Raw genomic sequence first — 19,264 nt, 5'->3', positions numbered from 1 at the left:
GCCAGAGGCCCAGCAGCGGGTGGCCAATCTGCCGTTTTTCCGGGGAGACCCTGTTCGGAAAACACGCAGATGACGAGATGGCCCGCATGAAGGCGGAGGCGGAGACCCTTACGGCTGTGGGCTTGGAGATGCCAAAAGAAAAGAAGTCTTACCGCCCGTTCCAAAGACGGTTCGGTGCACAGGGGAGAGGATGAGGACAGTCTTCGGGACAGCAGCAGCAACAACAGCAGCAGTTCCGGAGACCCTTCCAGAAGCGCCAGAAGGGTAGAGGGGGACAGCAGTCCTCTACAGCGAACAAGGGCCCGGCCGGGTCGCGACCCTGAGCTGTTACTTCCCCTTCATCCGTTACCAGCTCCGGTGGGGGGAATCGTTCAATTTTTTCTGGCAGAGTGGAGAAAAATTACTCAGGACAAGTGGGTGCTGAATATTGTTTGCAATGGATACAGTCTTCGGTTCATCAGCCCGCCTCCAGCGATCCCTCCACTCAGCTCACAGTATCAACTGCGCGAGCTCCAGGCGGAGGCCGATATCCTGTTAAGGAAAAGGCGATAGAAGACGTACCTCTGTCTCAAAGAGGAAGAGGTCTGTACTCCCCGTTCTTCCTGGTTCGCAAGAAGGACAAGAACGAGTTCAGGCCCATTCTGGACTTGCGACGGGCAAACAAGTGGATTCGCAGCGAAACGTTTCGCATGCTGTCGTTGCATCAGATTTATCTTCAGTTGCAACAGGGAGACTGGCTTTGTGCAATAGACCTACAGGATGCGTACTTCCATGTGCCCATTTCATGCAAACACAGGAAGTTTCTGCGAATTCAAGTCGGCACCAATCATTATCGGTACACAGTACTGCCATTCGAGCTGAAATCTGCGCCCAGGACATTCTCAAAGTGTATGGCAGTGGTAGCGGCACACCTAAGGAAGAACAAGGCTACCCGTACCTGGACGATTGGTTGATCAAGGCCTCCTCCTTCTCGGAAGCTCAAGCACACTTTTAGAAGACGTGCGTTCTCTTGAACAAGTTGGGGTTGCACATCAACATGTCCAAGTCTGTCCCGATCCTGGTCCAGTGCATTCAGTACTTGGGAGCCACCATCAATACGCTGTCAGCAAGCGTGTCTCCTTCGGAGGAGCGACGGCGATCGATCCTTCGGAAGGCTCAGGCTCTTATGACCGCTCCATCTACGACAGTGAGTACGGTGTCTTCTCTACTGGGGTCGATGGCCTCTTGTATCTTCCTCACTCCTCATGCACGGCTGCACAAGACCTCTGCAGGAGTGCTTGGAGGACCAGTGGGACCAGAGGAAAGGATCTTGGGACGACAAGATACGACTGTCCCTGCATGCTCTTCAGTCTCTGAAGTGGTGGTGTTCAGTAGAGAATCTCCTCAGAGGGGTTCCCTTCCAGAAGGACATTCCCACTCAGACTATTGTGACGGATGCTTCTCTCCACGGCTGGGGAGCGCATTCGGGAGACTTACAGATTCAAAGAACGTGGTCCCCGATGGAGTCCACTTACCATATCAACTTCGTGGAACTCAGAGCTGTTCACTTGGCACTGAAGGCCTTTCATCCGTCCTTCCAGACCAACTCTCTGCTTGTACAGACGGACAATACGACCACGATGTATTACCTCAACAAGCAGGGGGGCTCAAGATCACGCACCCTGTCACAGGAGGCGCAGACTATCTGGCACTGGCTCCTGGCCAGAGGATTGACGATAACGGCTACCCATCTACCAGGTGTGCAGAATGTTCAGGCAGACGCACTGAGCAGACTGATTCAGGAAAACCACGAATGGGTCATAAACGACGAAGTACTAGGAGAAGTCTTCGAAAGGTGGGGGACTCCAGGCGTAGATCGGTTCGCCACCGCCGAAAACCGCAAATGCCGAGACTTCGCCTCCAGGTACTACCAGCAAGGGACGCTGGGGAATGCGCTATGGATCAACTGGTCAAACAGCTTTCTGTACGCTTTTCCACCCATTCCCCTGATTCCAGTGGTGCTCATCAAGATGTCCCAGTCCAGGGCACGTATGATCCTGATTGCCCCGGAATGGCCCAGGCAGTGGTGGTTCAAAAACCAGCTTCACCGGTCTCTCCTTCCGCACATACGGCTGCCGTGCAGGCCGGACCTTCTCACAAAGTTCGGGGGGCAGATGTTGCATCCCAACCTCTCGTCTTTGAGTTTGGCGGCATGGCTCCTGAGATAGTGCAATATGGCCTACTGAATCTGCCCGAAGATTGCATGGACATTCTGAAGGAGTCTAAGCGACCTTCCACTCGGACGTCCTATGCTTACAAGTGGAAGAGGTTTTGTATCTGGTGTGAGTCCAAGAACTATGACCCGACGACGTGCAAGGAAGAAGTCATCCTTCCTTACCTTCTACATTTAGCGCGGTCTGGCCTTAATGTTCATTCCATTAAGGTTCATCTCGCTGCATTGACTGCCTACAGGAAATGCCCTTCACAGACTTCTTTTTTCCAGATCCCTGTGAGCAAAGATTTCTTGGAAGGCTTGAAGAAAGTATTCCCTCCTGTCCGGCTTCCTTCGCCTTCATGGGAATTGAATGTGGTGCTGTCCAGATTGATGAAGGAGCCTTTTGAACCTATTCATAAGGCTTTGTTGCAACACCTGTCCTGGAAGGCGGCGTTCCTCGTGGCCATTACATCGGCCCGCAGGGTGAGTGAAATTCAGGCGTTGTGTTGCCAAGAACCTTTTACTGTAGTTCACGCTGCTAAGGTTGTTATGCGTACTCACCCTAAATTTCTTCCCAAGGTTATTTCTGATTTTCATGTCAACCAGACTATAACTTTGCCTACGTTTTTTCAGAATCCTTCATCTCCAGCGGAAAGGTCCTTACATTCCCTGGATGTTAGGAGGGTGTTGACATTTTATCTGGATAAGACCAAAGATATTTGTAGGTCAGACCAATTGTTCATCAATTATGGATCAGTCCGGACTGGTCTTGCTACCTCTAAGCAGTCCATCTCTAGGTGGTTTGTGTCCTGCATACAACTGTGTTACCAGAAAGCTAATAAGACCTTAGGGGGTAAACCTAAGGCTCATTCCACCAGGGGCAAAGCTGCCACGACGGCTTTGCTCCGTAATGTTCCTATTGCAGAAATCTGCAAGGCCGCCACTTGGAAGTTGGTCCATACCTTTGCTAAGCATTACTGTCTGGACACGGATGCCAGGGCAGACGCTCAGGTTGGGCAGGCTTCGCTGCAAAATCTGTTCGCACAATAGTGGTGGTATTTCTCGTTTCTCCACCGCCGCTTTGGTGTGGGGATGGGCTTGCCATTCTATTCACTAGATTATGACTATACACAGAGATCCCCTACTACAAAAGGAGTAGTTTCTGTCCTGTAACTCCAGTTCTGTAGTAGGGGTATCTCTGTTATAGTCATAAGCGCCCACCCTCCTCCCCGGTGGAGAGAGATATTCATGTATGGAATGCTACAGGTCTGGCGTGTTACGCCTTCAAAAAGAACTGAAAGTAAAAGGGACCTGCAGGGCATTCTGGGATACTGTGAAGTTCTGGAATGTTCTCTTAAAGGCACAGTATCCTGTTTTGAGCCACATAATGGCAGCCTATGGGGGCTTTGTCTGTCCATGTCTTCCTCTCTATCATTCCAGAGGGTTTTTTGCTGCAGAGGCAAGGGAAATCTGGACAGACTTTGCTGCTTGTGGATTTTTGGTGGAATTTCTAGTTGAAGTACTGGACAGTGTAGCCTGGTTATAGGCTGCATTATCTGTCTTTAAATTCTCTCTTAAGTGTCTGTGCAGTTCTGCATCTTTTCGACACTTTAAGAGATTATTTTTGATTGCTCCGGGGTCCACGCACATGGGCGGGACTATTCACTAGATTATGACTATAACAGAGATACCCCTACTACAGAACTGGAGTTACAGGACAGAAACTACTCCTTACCTACACTCACGTTGTGGGACATAGTGAGCAACATCTTGCCCACAGTCCCAGATTACCTTTGTGCCAACCTCTAACACATGGAACAGGATGGTCAAGTTGTGGCAAAGTGAGCCATTAGATCACATTTGGACACTATTGACTTCCATATCATGCATGGATACAATAAACTGACTTCTCCAGCAGTGTCCAACAGTCCTTCATGGACATGCTATTTGATGGCACCCATCTCTTTGGAAACAAGACACTGCAGAGGAGCGCTTCAAAAAAAGCAGAGCATCAGCATTCTCTCTTGGCCTTACACCACCCATAAAGCAGTTTCCCCAACAATATCACCCCTTTCGAGTCTTTAGAAGAGAATTGCAGCAGAGGCCACAGCAAACTTTGCCTCCGCAGCAACAGATCCCCCTGTCCTTTTGAGGTACGGTCAGGGATCCAGCTAACAGCATCCAGCTCCACAAGGGCAACAAACAACCCAATACCCTGAAGCATCCCCCCCCCCACCAGTCCCGCAATCATTAAATGTCATGCAGTGTCCACCTTCAAAATAAGTATCACCAAATCTGGGGCAAATTACTCAATGCACTCACTGACTTTGAGAGAACCTCAAACACTTCTGCCTGTTACCTGACCCAGCAAAGCAATGGCTTTACCTCTGTGCGCGATTAGCTCATTCCACAGCCCAAATGGTTAGAGTTTAATTTGTCCGCTCTTTTGAACAAAGTGAAGCAAGGCTTGCATAGATGGCACTTGAGCTATTTCTCCTGGGTAGGCAAAGTAGCCACCGTAAAAATTTCAATTCTTCCCTTACAGGTTTCAGACCATACCATTCATAACAGGCCTGTAATTTACAATTAACAACTTCATATGGAGCTGTAAGGAACCTAGAATTGCTAGTAGACTCCTGATGGATACTTCTAACTGCAGGTTCCTCGCCTTTAGAATGTCACCACGGACCAGACTGTATCAGACAGATTTCAACAGAATAGCTCCTGCTTGCCAGTAGTTGATGCTGTACGTCTGGGCGTTGACTTTGTTATGCCCTGGAAGGCACAACGGGCCACATATAAGTGCCACTTCTGCATGTCAACATCCGTTCCTTCCTTTCTGCGCATTCGTACACGACACAAGAGCTGGTTGCCAACTATTTTCTCTTCAGTTGACAAGTATTTTACTCTAAAAATATTTTGGCCCAGTTTGCAGGGGAATCCTGTCCCCTCTGAAAACTACAGGGTTTAAGCCTTGTACCGACTTTCGCAAATGTATGTCTGTGACAGACCCCCACGAGGGGTGTCTCTGGTGACTAGATTCAGGGCACAACTCAGTCCTGCGAGGAGTGTGCCCTTAAGAACCCAAAGGTTATTCGAGATCATGAAGCAAAGACATACGTCACTAAACACACAAAATCCTATTTGAAGTCGAGGTTTCAGACCTGAAGTCGAGGGTTCGGACCTGTTCCTCCTCTCAGGGTCATTCCTGTGACAGGTCTTTATGGTCCAAGCCCTCTGATAAGTCGAAGTAGAAGCACAAGAAGGCTAAATAAGATTAGTCCCAATTCTACCACTCTGAGGAGTCGTTAGGACGTCAGGGTGCCTCTCAGTGGTGTTCCTGGTCTCCTACTAAAGAGCTTATTCCGAAGCCGATCCTGATACACCCTAGTGTCCGGGACCATGGGGGATGTCGCAGCAGATTGTGGTCTCTAACTAAAGAGACCATGTTGCGCAACATTATCATTCTTCTAGCACACCTGGTAACCTCCAGGATCCATAGAGGCCTCTAGTTGTCTCACTGCCAGCAGGTCTGCCCTTGGCACCATCTATGATTCCGCTCTGACACCAGAGCACACTTTCACTCCAGCACCTACATTCACACCAGTCCCTTTAACACAGACGCCACTATTAACCAAGGGAGGAGTCACCTATCCCGTGACTACAAAGACTTCTTCCAATAAGGCAACAGCATGCAATTATCCGAGTCCAACACCAGGTGGCGATCTAATGCTCAGTGTGAGACTCTGCAGCTCTACATGCCAAGAACAGATGCATACTGGTAAATAGCATTTTCCATATATAATTGTAAGAGATTATTTTGATAAGAGTGTAAATATCTTATGGGAAGATGGTCTAACTAAGCTTTGTTCCTGTCCTCTAGTGAACAGGCAGGTTGCCAGGCAGCACTGACTCTGTGAAACAGCACCCTACTCCAGAAGATTTTGTGGTTCAGGCTTCCACTATACTGCAACTTTTTCCCTACCACTCCCCTCTCCCCAGAAAGACAGTCATTCAGGAAGTGGATGTTTTCCTTAGCTGCCTAGTCCTCCAATCTGTCACTACCAGCTGTTTTGTGGGGAAATACTTCCATGCTTTATGGAACATGGTTGGTGCAAAGTTGGTCGGCAGTCCAAGGGAACTTCCCGCCAACCTGGTTCAAACCATCCAGGATGGTGAGGATGCTGCTAAATATATCTTGTCGGGGCTGGACACTACTGACTGCTTGAACAGAACAGTTGCGCAAGCACAGTGCTTCTGCGACATGCTTGGAAGGGATCCACAGGCTTCTTATGTGACGTGTAGGAAATTACCATCTTTTACATGCCCCCCCCCCCCCCCCCTATTTTTGTCCTATCTTCTTTGCTGGCATTAGAACTCCGTGCTCTTTACCCCTGCTAACCGGTTCTAGATAACCCTCCCACCCCGTGCATAATGCTGCCACCTAGTGTTGGGTTTGGATGTGTACAACTTGTTTTTCTTCTAAAGAAGTCTTTTCGAGTCACAGGACCATGTGACCCCACCCATCCGTGGTATTGCAGATAAGCATTGGCTCCATTGTTGGATTGCTTTCATCCGCACAAAGAGAGAGAATGGAGATGGAGCCTAGGTAATACAGTAAAGATGACCATGCATGGCAAAGAAATTAAAGATAACTGAACAAATATCTGCAACAACCTTTGGCGACCGGGTAGGAGGGTGGCCCCATGTGAACCTTCAGCACTACACACCGCAAACCGATGCTTAGAGAGTAAATAACATGTTTGATGGAATGTGTGGCTGTATATACACATGCTTTGCATACTCCTTTCATCTCGTGTGGGTTTCGGATGTGTGCAAATTGTTTTTCTTCTAAGAAGTCTTTGGAGTCACGAGGTAAAGTGACTCCTCCTCTTGGTGATATTGCGCATGGGAATCAACTCCACTGTTAGATTGTTTTCTTTCTGCCATCTGGTTCTGGCATGTTTTTCAGCGCTCTGTTTCGAGACCTCTTTCAGGCTTCTTTTAGTTTGTTGCTCACTTCTTAACTCATCGGTATTTTTTTTGTTTGCGTTACCTTTTAAAAATAGAAGCAATCAGTCGTACTTTATCGTCAATTCGACGTTCTCCAGTCGCGGCCTCATTGGATTTACCAGCAATGTGGTTCTGATTGACCAAACTGCATTTTGGTTCCGTCCCAATACCCACATACAGACCATCCTCAGGTTTGCAACCTTTGTATCCCTTCTGACCACAACAAGGAAATTTTTGCGGCCCGTCTATCTTTCCGATTGTATGAAAAGGTTGCGGGACCGCCTGGCATGTCTGAAAGAGATGTAGCACCGAAATCTGGAGGATACACCTAACATCTTTGTCGAACACTATGTTGAACACCTGGAGGAGGAACTGCACAAGGCTTTGGCAGCAGAGGAAAAGGCCTTTTCTGTTATGGACTCTGCATTCGGACTGGAGATAGACTCTACAGGGACGCAGTTAGTACCTATGTCCCTGCCCAATTCACTAGGACATTTTGTTTCCACCGAAATGACTGCTCCCAGGCCACCACTGCCATCAGGCCATGGAAGGCATGAGAATCTGCTAAGTATTCTCCGCCCCTGGGCCCGGCACTGAAAGCCGAGCCGAAATGTACTACTTTGAGCTGACCAATCTCAGTGCTGATTAAACCAGCTGACGCATCGACACTGAGTGCCCACTCTTCCACCTCTTTGGCTCTGACCACTCCGGCACTGAAACAAAAATCAAGTTTGGCACCAAAACTATCCATTTCGGCACCAAAACTGATCCTTGACCAGTCCTTTGCAGCCACCTTTGCGTCATTACTCTCCTCCTCCACCACCACCTCCCTCACCATGATCACCCTCACATCATAGTGACACAGGACTAATTACGCCAAAGGATTCTCTGACTGTCAGCAGCCTGCAGATCCATGGGAAAACTATGGACATAGACCCTCCTAGGGAGAATGACCCAGACCTTTACCAAGCTAAACCATCACCCATGGATGATGCAACATCTTTTTAAGAACTTATAGCTAGGGCAGCTGCGTATCACTCGGTCCCCTTGCACACAGACCCCATAGAGGATGATTTCCTGTTTTGAAACACTCTGCTCTACTACAAGAGCGTGTCAGTATCTGCCTGTGCTAAAAGAGATGCTCCGTCACTCCGATGACCTCTTTAACCGCATCGCTGCTCTGGCGATTTTTGCGCTGTGCGGCAATTCTAAAATTACCGCGATACATGACGAGCTCAGCTCGTCATCAGCACACGCCACCAGTGGGTGATGACGAGCTGAGCTCGTCATCAGCATCGAAGGGGTTAAAGATCCAGTACAAGTACGCATCATTACACCACTTGTAGATAAATACAAAGCTGGAACCTCAGATCCACCTTACATTAAATGACAACTTCCCCCAGACTCCCTGATTATATCTAATGCACGCAAAAGAGCAAATTCTCAAACTTCAGAAGATGCCGAGTCTTAACTCATTGATGCTTCGGGGGAAAGGGTGGCAGCACAGTCTGAACACTTTTACAACAGAGCTACCTTATGTCTGCCCTTGATTTGGCGCTATCAGATATCAATATATCCAGTTCACAAAAAATACCTCTGGTTCGCCATAGGAACACATTATCAATTCAAAGTGCTTCCATTTGGGGTCACTACTGCACCCCTATTCATCACCAAACGTCTGGCGGTAGTTGCAGCACATCTACAAAGATCGTATTCATATATTCCCATATCTGGATGATGGGCAAGTCAAAACCAGTATACATCAGCTGTGCCTACAACATACTCAGGCCGCGGGGCGGGGAGGTTACGCTCTCTATAGTTATCACGCCTTTCTCAGATGAATTGGCATTGGGCAATACATCATAACATTCATCTGCTAGCGGAGCATTTTCAAGGGACTGACAAGTACTTTGCCGACCTCCACAGCAGGATGCGGCAACAAGTCCTTGGCCGACCTCCTCCGCAGGATGCGGCAACAAGTCCACAAGTGCAAACCGCACCCTGGAGTCGCCCTCCCATGCTTCCACAGGTGGAGGTTCCCAGATATAAACCTTTTTACAACTGCAGACCACGCAAAATGCCCATACTTTGCCTCCAGGCTCCCACTATCCAAGGATAATACTCTATGGATGAACTGGTCAGGGACATTTGCCTATGCTTTTCCACTTCTCCCTCTTCTTCCGTTTGTGGTTTGGAAGCTCAGGCAAACGTCCTTCACCCTCATTCTGATAGCTCCCACTTGGGCTGGACAACCATGGTTCGCCACACTACTAGAACTTTCTGTGATGCCACACGAGAAGCTTTCCCTCAATCTAGATCTTCACACTCAGAACCATGGAGAGGTTAGGCACCCAAATCCAAAGGAACTCAACCGTGCGATTTGGCTCTTTAGGTCATAGAGTTCTCTTAACTATATCTCCCACCAGAATGTATGACCATTCTCAAAGAGGCACTTAAACCTACAACCAGTGCATATTACGCTGCAAAGTGGAAACGATTCCTCTTCTACTGTTGTAGTAAATGCATTGATCCATTTAATGCATCCTTTGAAAATATTGACTACTATCTACTGCATTTGCAGGCGTGTACTTTAATACCCCTACATCTAGCTGCCCTAGCACGCTACCTGCAAAATAGACAACATGTATAATTGTTTAAGGAAGCAGTTATTAAGGCATTTATAGAAGACCTTAAATGAGTAATTCCATCCAGGTTTCCCCCCTGCACCTGCTTGGTATCTCAACATTGAACTTGCCAGACTTATGGGTCCACCATTTGAACCCTTACATAATTGCCCCATCCAATTCCTGTCTTGGAAAGTAGCCTTTTTAGTAGCCATCACCTCTCTTAGACTTGTAAGGGAGCTCCAGGCACTAACATTGGAAGAACCTTTCTTCTAGCTACACAGGGATAAGGTAGTACTTCGAACTGACAGGCAGTGCTACATACTCTTTTTCAAACAACTGCAACACCCACAGGTTATCCACCTCTTTTTGTAAGGCACTGCTTTATAGTTTATGTAAAGCATGTTTACCTTCCGCCACACATGCTATCGAATGGATTGATACTTACCCTGTAAGCATCTGTTCGTGGCATGTTGTGTTGTAAATTCACATGCGCCCGCCCTCCTCCACGGAAACCTGTGATCATTGCAGTATCTACTTACAATATCATATGCATGGCTATCTCTTTACTAACACATACCTGTACTCCATTCTCACCTGATAGCGGGAAAACAATCTAACAAAGGAGTCAAAAGACTTCTTCGAATAAAAACAACTTGCACACATCCAGACCCACCACTAGATGGCAGGAGTATTTAAAGCATGGGACTCTACATCACTACATGCCAGGAACAGATGCTTACAGGGTAAAGAACATAATCCTTTCCATTCGTGGCATGTGTAGCTGTGGATACACATGCTGTGCATAGACTGAGGAGGTTGCCGAAGACTAGGAAAGTGCATGTAGGACAGCCTGGCCAACTCTAGTTTGCTGTCTGGCCAGGATATTCACACAGTAGTGCTTGGTAAAGGTATGAGGGGTAGACCAGGTAGCTGCTTTGCATATGTCAGCGAGTGGTATATCGCCTAAGAAAGTCATAGAAGCTCCTTTCTTCCAAGTGGAATGAGGTCTGGGAGGGATGGGCAGAGTTCTTTTAGCTTTGGCATAACAAATCTGTATGCACTTAATTAACCAATGTGCAACGCCTGCTTGGAAAGAGCACATCCTTTGTGTGACTTTGAGTTGGACAAAACAGCTGTTATGTCTTACGAAAAGGTTTTGTTCTCTCAGTATGATACATAAGCACTCTTGCGCAGTGCACATTCTGCTACGGTCTGTGGGTATGGAAAGAACACTGTCAGCTCAATTGTCTGGTTAAGATGGAAGCTCGAAACTACCTTAGGGTAACATTTGAGATTTGTTCTGAGAACCACTCTATCCTGATGTGCTTGAAAGGAAAGGGTCTTGCAAGGTAAGAACGTGTATTTCACTGACTCATCTGAGGAAAGTGGTGGCTACCACAAAATCCACCTTCCAAGACGAGAATTGCCGTTGGCAACAGTGAAGTGGTGTTATGTTAAGTTATATGCACTTGTAGAGCGCATGGCTGCCCCAGCAACGTAGCATCCCAGTGCTAAATCTAACAGAAAGCAGACCGGTGGGGAAGCTAAAGGTTAGAGAAAAGCCACATCTTGATAATTTTCCTGAAAGCCCAATGGTCTTGCATGCTGCGGGCAGCCAGAGGAATGGAATTCCAAAGGCAGGAGCTCGTGCCCTGAACGAGCGCCCCCCTGCTCTAGTCCCGCGGGACACAGGCCAAATGCAGATCTGCGGCACACAAGGCTCGAGCCTGGACATACAGCGAGCACATCTGACTCAAAATTTGCAGACCCAGGCAATGCAGAATCTTGTGTGTCATACACAGTCTTGAAGTAGACTCTCTGCTCTATAGGGAACCAGTGAAGCCCGCGAAGGTCTGAGGCATGGCAATACTTAGGTAGGGCAAAGAGCGTGCAGGCGGCCGTGTTCTGTGCCAGTTGAAGTCTTTTGGTCACAGCTTTATTAATGCCAAGTAGTAACCTGTTGCAGTAATCTAGCTGGGACAGAACAGTGGCTTGGGCAATCATCTGTTGGGTGGGTGCGTCTAAAAATCCCAAAATGGGTTTCAGGCTGCGTAAGAGACCAAAGTAAGTACCCGCCATTGTCTTAGCATGCCCCTCAAACGAGGGGGCGCTATCCATCAATACTTCCAGATTCTTAACCAAGGATTTCGCTTGGAGGGGAGTTCCAAGAGCCACGGGCCACTATTGATTGCCCACCATGAGGACTTAAAACTTGGTGGAATTCAGTTGCAAGTAGTTATCAGCCATCCATTCAGAGATGGCCGTAAGGTCGTCTTGGAATTTCGCCGCCTTAGAGTTGCTGGAAAAGGTGAACACCAATTGAGTGTCATCAGCGTATGATACCATGGCAATGTTCCGGGCTTTGGCCAGGAGGGGGGACGTAAATGTTAGAGTGGGGTTCAGGGTAGTCCCTGCGGAACACCACAACCGAGAGGGTGGGTGCTGGAGGAAATAGGGTGGGCAGAGACCTGGAAAGACCGATCGGCCAAGAAGGACGAGAAACAGGCTAGGGCCTAGCCATTGACCCCGATCTCCGCTAGCCGATGTAGCAGGATCCTATGGGAGACCGTGTCAAAGGCTGCACTAGATCCAGCAGGATCAGTGCTGAGGTTCCGCCCTCATCAAAGGCAGACCGTAACTGCTCCGTGACCGTAAGTAGTGCAGATTCAGTGCTATGTCTCGGACGGAAGCAGTTTTGCTACATATCTAGGATCGAATTTGCTTCCAGGTATTGAGTCAGGATGGTGTTAACATAGGACTCCATGATTTTAGCAAGGTACGGGAACAGAGATATTGGACAAAAGTTTTCCGGCAGCGTAGTTTTTTTTAACAGGGGGATAACTTAGGTATGTTTCCTGGACTTAGGGATCCCCGCCACTGACAGTGACCTATTGATCATCTCCCCGCCCCTCCATTAGGAGGCAATTGTGGAATTTTCTAAAGATGTCTGGTTTTAGGGGTTCGTCAGGGGATCCTGATTTTATATTAGCCGACAGGGCCTCCATGTCTTTAGAGGACATGGGCAGGAAATCCTGGAGGGAGTGAGACGTAGCGTCCGTAAATGGATTCTCCCAAAGATCGAAGCGAGCCTTCCGCGGGCAGAATACGCTGTAGATGCGTTCCACCTTACTAATTAAAAATGTAGCCAGTGTCTCGCATTGTGAGTTGGAGGACATGGTGCTAATAGGAGCAGGCGGGGGTTTACCATTTCTTTCATAAGGGCAAAAATGGTTTTGGTTCGATTGCTGCTAGTACTGATCATGTTAGCATAGAACATTGCCTTGGTCTTCCGGACCAGTATGTGCTATACTTTAACTGCATTCCTATAGATTGACTTTGCTGTGGGATCGTAGGAACTTCTCCAGGCCCGTTTTAGGATCTTACATTTTTTCTTTTACGCAATCGGACTCATCTGACCATGCGTGGGTTTGAGTACCCTTGGTATGGGTCATTTTTGACAGGATACAGCAATCTAATGCTTTATTGGCCCATCCCGAGAGGCCGCATTAGCTGCCTCAAAATCTATTGCCATTTTGGGCGATGAGAGTTTAGAGTGGCTGTCAAAGTAGTCGGGTCCAATTTGTGCCATGGGTGCTTCATTGAAGGCGGGCGAGAAGATTGTAGTGGGAGCCTTCTAAACAAAGTCGTAGAGCGATGAGGAAAGGATCCATCCAAAGTTTAGAGAGGGGTGCAAAAGTAAAGCCCATGAGTCTAGTGAGGACTATGGTATGGTTCCAGACGGGAGCATGAGGCGTCCGGGGTGGAATAACCCTTTTGAGGCCTTCCTGAACACCTAAATTCTATAAGTAGGCAGCTACAGCAGCCAGGTGTAAACGGATAGACGTGTAGGTGAGGCCTGACATCTGTAAGTGAAGGAGGTAACAGACAATGTCTTGTACAGACGCTGTGAGAGTATTGATATTTTTTGGAAGACAATAGTGCATGAAACGTTTCCACTTGGTTGCCCAATAGACCCTGGTAGTAGACCTGCGTTCCTCTTTGAGACTAGACATACACTCTTCTAGTAGATTAAGGTAGCTAAACTCTGAGACCTCAGACGCCATATCTCAAGGTTGAGCTGATGAGGGGTGGGGTGTCTGAGCGTGCTGTGGTTTTGTGTGAGAAGACCTAACCTATTGGGGAGCTTCTCTTGTGGGACTAGAGAAAGTCATAGCAGCGTGTAATATCATTGCTGGTGTGCCCTATTTGGTGCCACTAAGAGGAGCATGAGGGATGCCTGTCTCAGCCCCCTGACCATGAATGGTGTGGGAGAGGTTAAAAAGCATAGGCAAATATCCCTTACAAACTCCTCTGTAGTGCATTGCACATGGACTATGGGTGTGGCAGTGAAGTTTGGGCATTTTGCATTTTCGGCGGTAGTGTACAGATCTACCTGTGGGAACCCCCAACGCCGAAAGTACCGCAGTAGGGCCATCATGGTTAGTTTGAAGGAATCAATCACAGTATTAACATGATATCATCGTTTTACATGCAACACCTAGTCCCTCAAATTTAGCCCTTGTTTTTCAGGGTCAAATTTGAGGAACGAGGTGTTGCATGTAAAACGATGATATCATGTTAATACTGTGATTGATTCTGTCATGATGAAATGACAAATCGATGTCTTATTTTGTGTCTCTTTAAAATCTCGGAAATAATTATTTATCTTGTTTTTAATTGTCTGTTTGTATACACATGTGAGCCAAAAACATTTTTTTTATACAAGATTACATTTTGATTGTATAATTTGGTTTTCCTTTCAAGACTGGTAGAGTGGTAACCTTGGGTACTTCTGGGTATGTTAGTTGAAAAATGTAACACTTTCCTTCCAAGAGTAGTAGACTTTCAAAACCATGTATCGTCCTCCGCCAGATGCTATGGGCTAACTAGACATTTGTGGTTAAGCAGTGCCCCCTTGTCTCAGTAAGTAGAATATGGCAGTTGTGTTGTCAGTGCATAACAGGACTGTATTGCCCTGGATTAAAAACCCGGAGAGCGAGATGGATGGCCAGCAGCCCCAGGTAATTGATGTGAAATGTTTGCTGGGCAGGAGTCTACTGACCCTGAACAGTGAGATGAATGGGATGCGCGTCCCAGCTTGAGTGAGGCATCCGTGGTGAAGGTTTATCACGGAACTAGATCCAGGAAAGGTTGCCTATGTAACAGGTTGTTTGCGTTCTACCCCTGCAGAGAGAAATGTGTGGCCCCAAACCAACACCGGGGCCTCCGGATGACCCTCTTCTTGAGACCACTGTGTCCCTTGGTAATCCTAGAACAGGTGCATGTGGAGCCGGGAATGAGGTACTATTACTATACAAGAGGACATCATGTCTAATAAATGCATTACAGTTCTGACTGTCAGCTGACGATCTGGCAGAAAGAGAGGTAACAGGTTTTGGAAGGCTTGTACTTTTGCTGGGCTGTCATAAGCCCTTCTCACACTTGCATCTAGGACGACCGCAAGGAAGAGCAGTAACTGAAGGGGCTGGAGCAGATATTTGATCAGGTTGATGGTGAAGCTCAAACTGTGCAAGGTATGAATTGTGGTTTGGGTGTGCGCTAGGCAGTGTTGTTGCATGCCGCTCTTGAATCAGCCTGCCGTCTAGGTAAGGGAACACGTAGTTGCCATTCCTTCCTAAGGTAAGCTGCCACCGCGGACTGACATTTGGTAAAAACCTTGGGAGCTGTGGTAACCCTGAAGGGAAACAATTTGAATTGATAATGATGTCCATTTACCAAAAACCTCTGGTATCTTCAATATGCTTAGTGGATGGGTATGTGTAAGTAGATGTCCATCAGGTCTGGGGTGGTCATGAAGGCACCTTTCTGCAATAATATGACGTCCTGTAGTGTCACCTTGTGGAAGTGCTCTGACAGAATATATTTGTTGAGAAGGGGAAGAGTGAAGATGGGCTGAGAGAGCCATCCGTTTTGGGGATTAGAAAGTACAAGGAATATACACCCTTTCTGCAGTGTTGAAGTGGGACCAACTCTGCGGCCCCCTTGCCCAGGAGAGCCTACATCGCCTTGTGAAGAAATCGCAAATGCTCTTCAGACAATTTGTGTTATTTAGAGGCTATATTTGGTGGTGTTTGTGTGAGTTGCAGACACATCCCCTCCTTTATGATATCTAGAACCTAACAGTTTGAGGTGATTTCTGACCAGAAGGATAGAAACCTCTGCGATCTTCCCCCGACAGGTGTTTTGTGATTGGGGGAAGTCGGAGTGTGTCACCGTTTTAGGGGGCAGTCCCTTTTGTGGGCTGTGCCCTTGCCTCTACCATTGCCATTTTTGCCTCTGTATCCACTCCTGTAGTAACCCTGCGGGGGGGGGGGGGGGGGGGGGGGGTTGATGCGTTGGCCTAGTGAAGGTGGAAGAGGTGTTTGAGCTGGGGTCGTGGGTGTGCCACAAGAAACCTTGGGGATGCAGTGTTTAGAGGGCGCCCATACCCTTGGCTGTATTGGTGTCTTTTTTTTTTTCTCGAGCATCTCATGTATTTATGACCTAAAGGCCAAAGACCATCAAAATGGACATTTGGAAGATGCTGTTGTACCTCTGGCTTAAACCCCAAAACGCCCAGCGACGCTTGGCAGTGCAAGAGGATGCTGGTGTTAATGCCGCAAGAGGCTGTATCTGCAGCTTCCAATTTGCAGCGGTTATTGGTATTGGAAATTACCTTTCTGTTTGCTACCAGCTGCTGCACCTTCTTGCGGTACTGCTCAGGGATATGTTCTACCAAGTCCACCATCTGATCCTAGTGGGCATGGTCATACCAGGAGAGTAAGCCAATGAAAGTGGCGATGCACCAGTGTGTCGTCCACTATGCCTCCTCTTTTTTGCCCCCGGAATCTGCCGTCTTGCTCTCCTGATAAGGGATGCATCAACTGTGCTTTGGGTACTAGCGTCTTCCCTGGCTGTATGAACTACCAGAGAGTCAGGGGATAATGCATGCCACGTAGCTTCCAAAGATGGTATACTGCTATTACAGATCTGAAACTGTCCCTTCTAAACCTAACACACCTGGGTCCACAAACTGGTTTGCATACATACATTTTTACCCCAGGGGCCATTGAGATTCACAGATCTACGTCTAATTCCAGGGCTGTTCTGAAAATTCTTTGTGGGGTGTGATGTTCCTAGCACTAATGCAATGTGTCATGACGGAGTTGCACTCGATACCTGCTCAGCACAGGTAAATGAGGATTGAGATTCACTGTCCGAGCTTTGTATATTCTAGTATTGAATTAGCAAGGGGTACTGCAGGACAGTTCAGTGGCTCAATTTGCATGCTGTTTACCGCAACCAGGACTTGAAGGCTAATGCTACTGTTATTTGGGGGCTGCCTGTTGAGAGAAAGCTAGGAGAAAGCCTGATGATGCAGTTCAGGAGGAGGCTGAATATGACTATTATTGGACTGGGGAAGATTATCTTTATGCTGCAGGTTAGGAGGAAGCTCGGTTTATGCCTCTAACCCATCTTCTGCTTCCCTTTCAGGGACGGAGGTCTGAAGAGGGAAAAAGTGAAGGAGGTTTACAAAGAGGAACAGCAGAAACTCTACAGCAAAATGATCTCCGGAAACCACGAAGACCGCAGCCGTTCCTGATCCTCGGACACTAATTCTATGCCACTACCCAGTCCACAGGAGATCCCCAATAGTACCTCCAGATGAAGAGTGTGCTCTGACATCAGTCTTTGCCCCCTTGTGGGCAGCAGAAACTGCTCTGGGGAGTCAACCTGTATCCATTCTTGCTACAATAAAGCCCTTTGCAGGATCATACATGCTGTGTGCCCAATGCTAGTAGAGGGACTGCAAGGGCAGATACTGCCATTCATTTACAGTGCTTTAGGGAGGATGTTTGGAGCTCTCTGTACATAAGATGCTTGTACAGTGAGGCTTGACCTCTGTATTCTGGACTTCTTGCAGAGTATGGCCTGGCCATGTACACGGAGGAGACCCTTGTGCAGTCACACATGCTCGCTGTAGACCTAGCTGCAGGCATAGAAAGTCTGGAGCAATGTGTGTATCTGAAAGTTCTTGTGGAGGAAGACTGGGACGTTATGTACACTAAGCTGTATGCAGAGGAAGTCCTAAGCTATGTCTACACTAAACTGAATGTGGAGTATCTGATGAGATGAGACTGGGGCTCTGTGTGCATCTGAGCGTTTGGTAAGTATCACATGAGCAATACGGACGGTAATCTTGAGCGGACAGAATTAAGCTATGTTTATACACCGAATTTCAGAGATTGGAACACCTTATTTGAACATTGCGTGTGATTTTGGGCCTGGGAATTGTTCACATTCTGAGTTTCTGGTATAATTCTGGCTGGAGCTATGGTACACTCCGCTTTTGAAGACGTAGCTGAAAATGTATTAGGTCAGAGCTGTGTTTTTACACAACTTTCTGTGGAATGAGCCATATTCTGGCATGCGTCCCAGACTGTGCACACAGTGGGGCTAGGCACTGTGTGCGTCACTGCCTCTGTTGGGGGTCTGGAGCACTGTCTATGCACTTACTGCCTGCAGCTGCATAGCAGGGTACTATCATGCCTTTCAGGGATTATGGCTTGGATCGGTTGACACTAGGTAAGATTTGTGCTATTCCTAGAAAAGCTGATGAGGAACATGTGCAGTGCCTAGAGTGCACCCTCCTGTGGAGCCTTGTTACTGTGACAGCAAAGAAGCATCATAAGGGGATATGTTACAGACTTAGGAAATAAACGCACAACCATCCACAAGTTGCCCCCCTCTCCAATTCCGTGTGCCCTCTGCATGGTCTGTGTTCATTTTTATAATGTAAGGGAACACATTATAATAAATGCAAATGTTAACAATCTTTGGCTTTGATTTGCCTTTGTGTTTATGTAAAGACAACCATCTGTATAGTGGCTGCAAACCAAATAATTAGTAGCTTGATATGAGGTTCCATACTAGGACTGGCTGTTCCTAAGCTCAATGCACTTGATATGCTTATTACGTTTAATACACAAACTTTGAAACTTATATGCAAGCAGTCAACATTCTTACTGTTGGCCATGAGGTAGCTACTACAAGGACTCAATTACATCACGTTGTCATCCAAAAAACTCCTCCTGGACCTTAAAGTGCCTATTTTCTGCACCTCACACTATTTCTCATTCTGCTTTCACAAATAAAATTGCAATTCACAGATCCAAATATTAGAACCTTACTCTGCTGTAAGTATCATTTAGTCATATTGTGTCAATGTTTGGCTCTGGCTATCTGACATGTTAAAATGGGTCACAAAAGGATAAGCGAGGAACACCACTGACCATACAACACAAGGGCAAGATGGAGTTGATAAACTTGGGATAAGTCAGACCTCCGTTTTAAATGATCGTCAGAAATTGGTTACAGCACTGCTACTGAGGGCACTCCGGCTGATGGACATATGATAGTAGATAATCAG

The 19,264-nt window shown here is 47.4% G+C and overlaps 1 protein-coding gene across 2 annotated transcripts in view; it reads left to right on the top strand.

The window, feature by feature from the left end:
- Positions 1 to 18,670, top strand: part of GPAT4 (glycerol-3-phosphate acyltransferase 4) — a 284,422-nt gene extending 265,752 nt beyond the window's left edge. For both annotated transcript variants that reach the window (XM_086943600.1, XM_086943601.1), the window contains one exon: positions 17,329 to 18,670. In XM_086943600.1, the coding sequence (XP_086799726.1) occupies positions 17,329 to 17,437 (109 nt within the window). In that variant the 3' untranslated portion in view covers positions 17,438 to 18,670. The remainder of the gene's footprint in view (positions 1 to 17,328) is intronic.
- Positions 18,671 to 19,264: the final 594 nt, after the last annotated feature.

The sequence above is a fragment of the Lissotriton vulgaris genome, chromosome 11, assembly GCF_964263255.1.
Source record: "Lissotriton vulgaris chromosome 11, aLisVul1.2, whole genome shotgun sequence".
Lineage (NCBI taxonomy): Eukaryota > Metazoa > Chordata > Amphibia > Caudata > Salamandridae > Lissotriton > Lissotriton vulgaris.
Note: the sequence above shows the minus strand (reverse complement) of the source record. Positions and strands in the feature narration are given on the sequence as shown.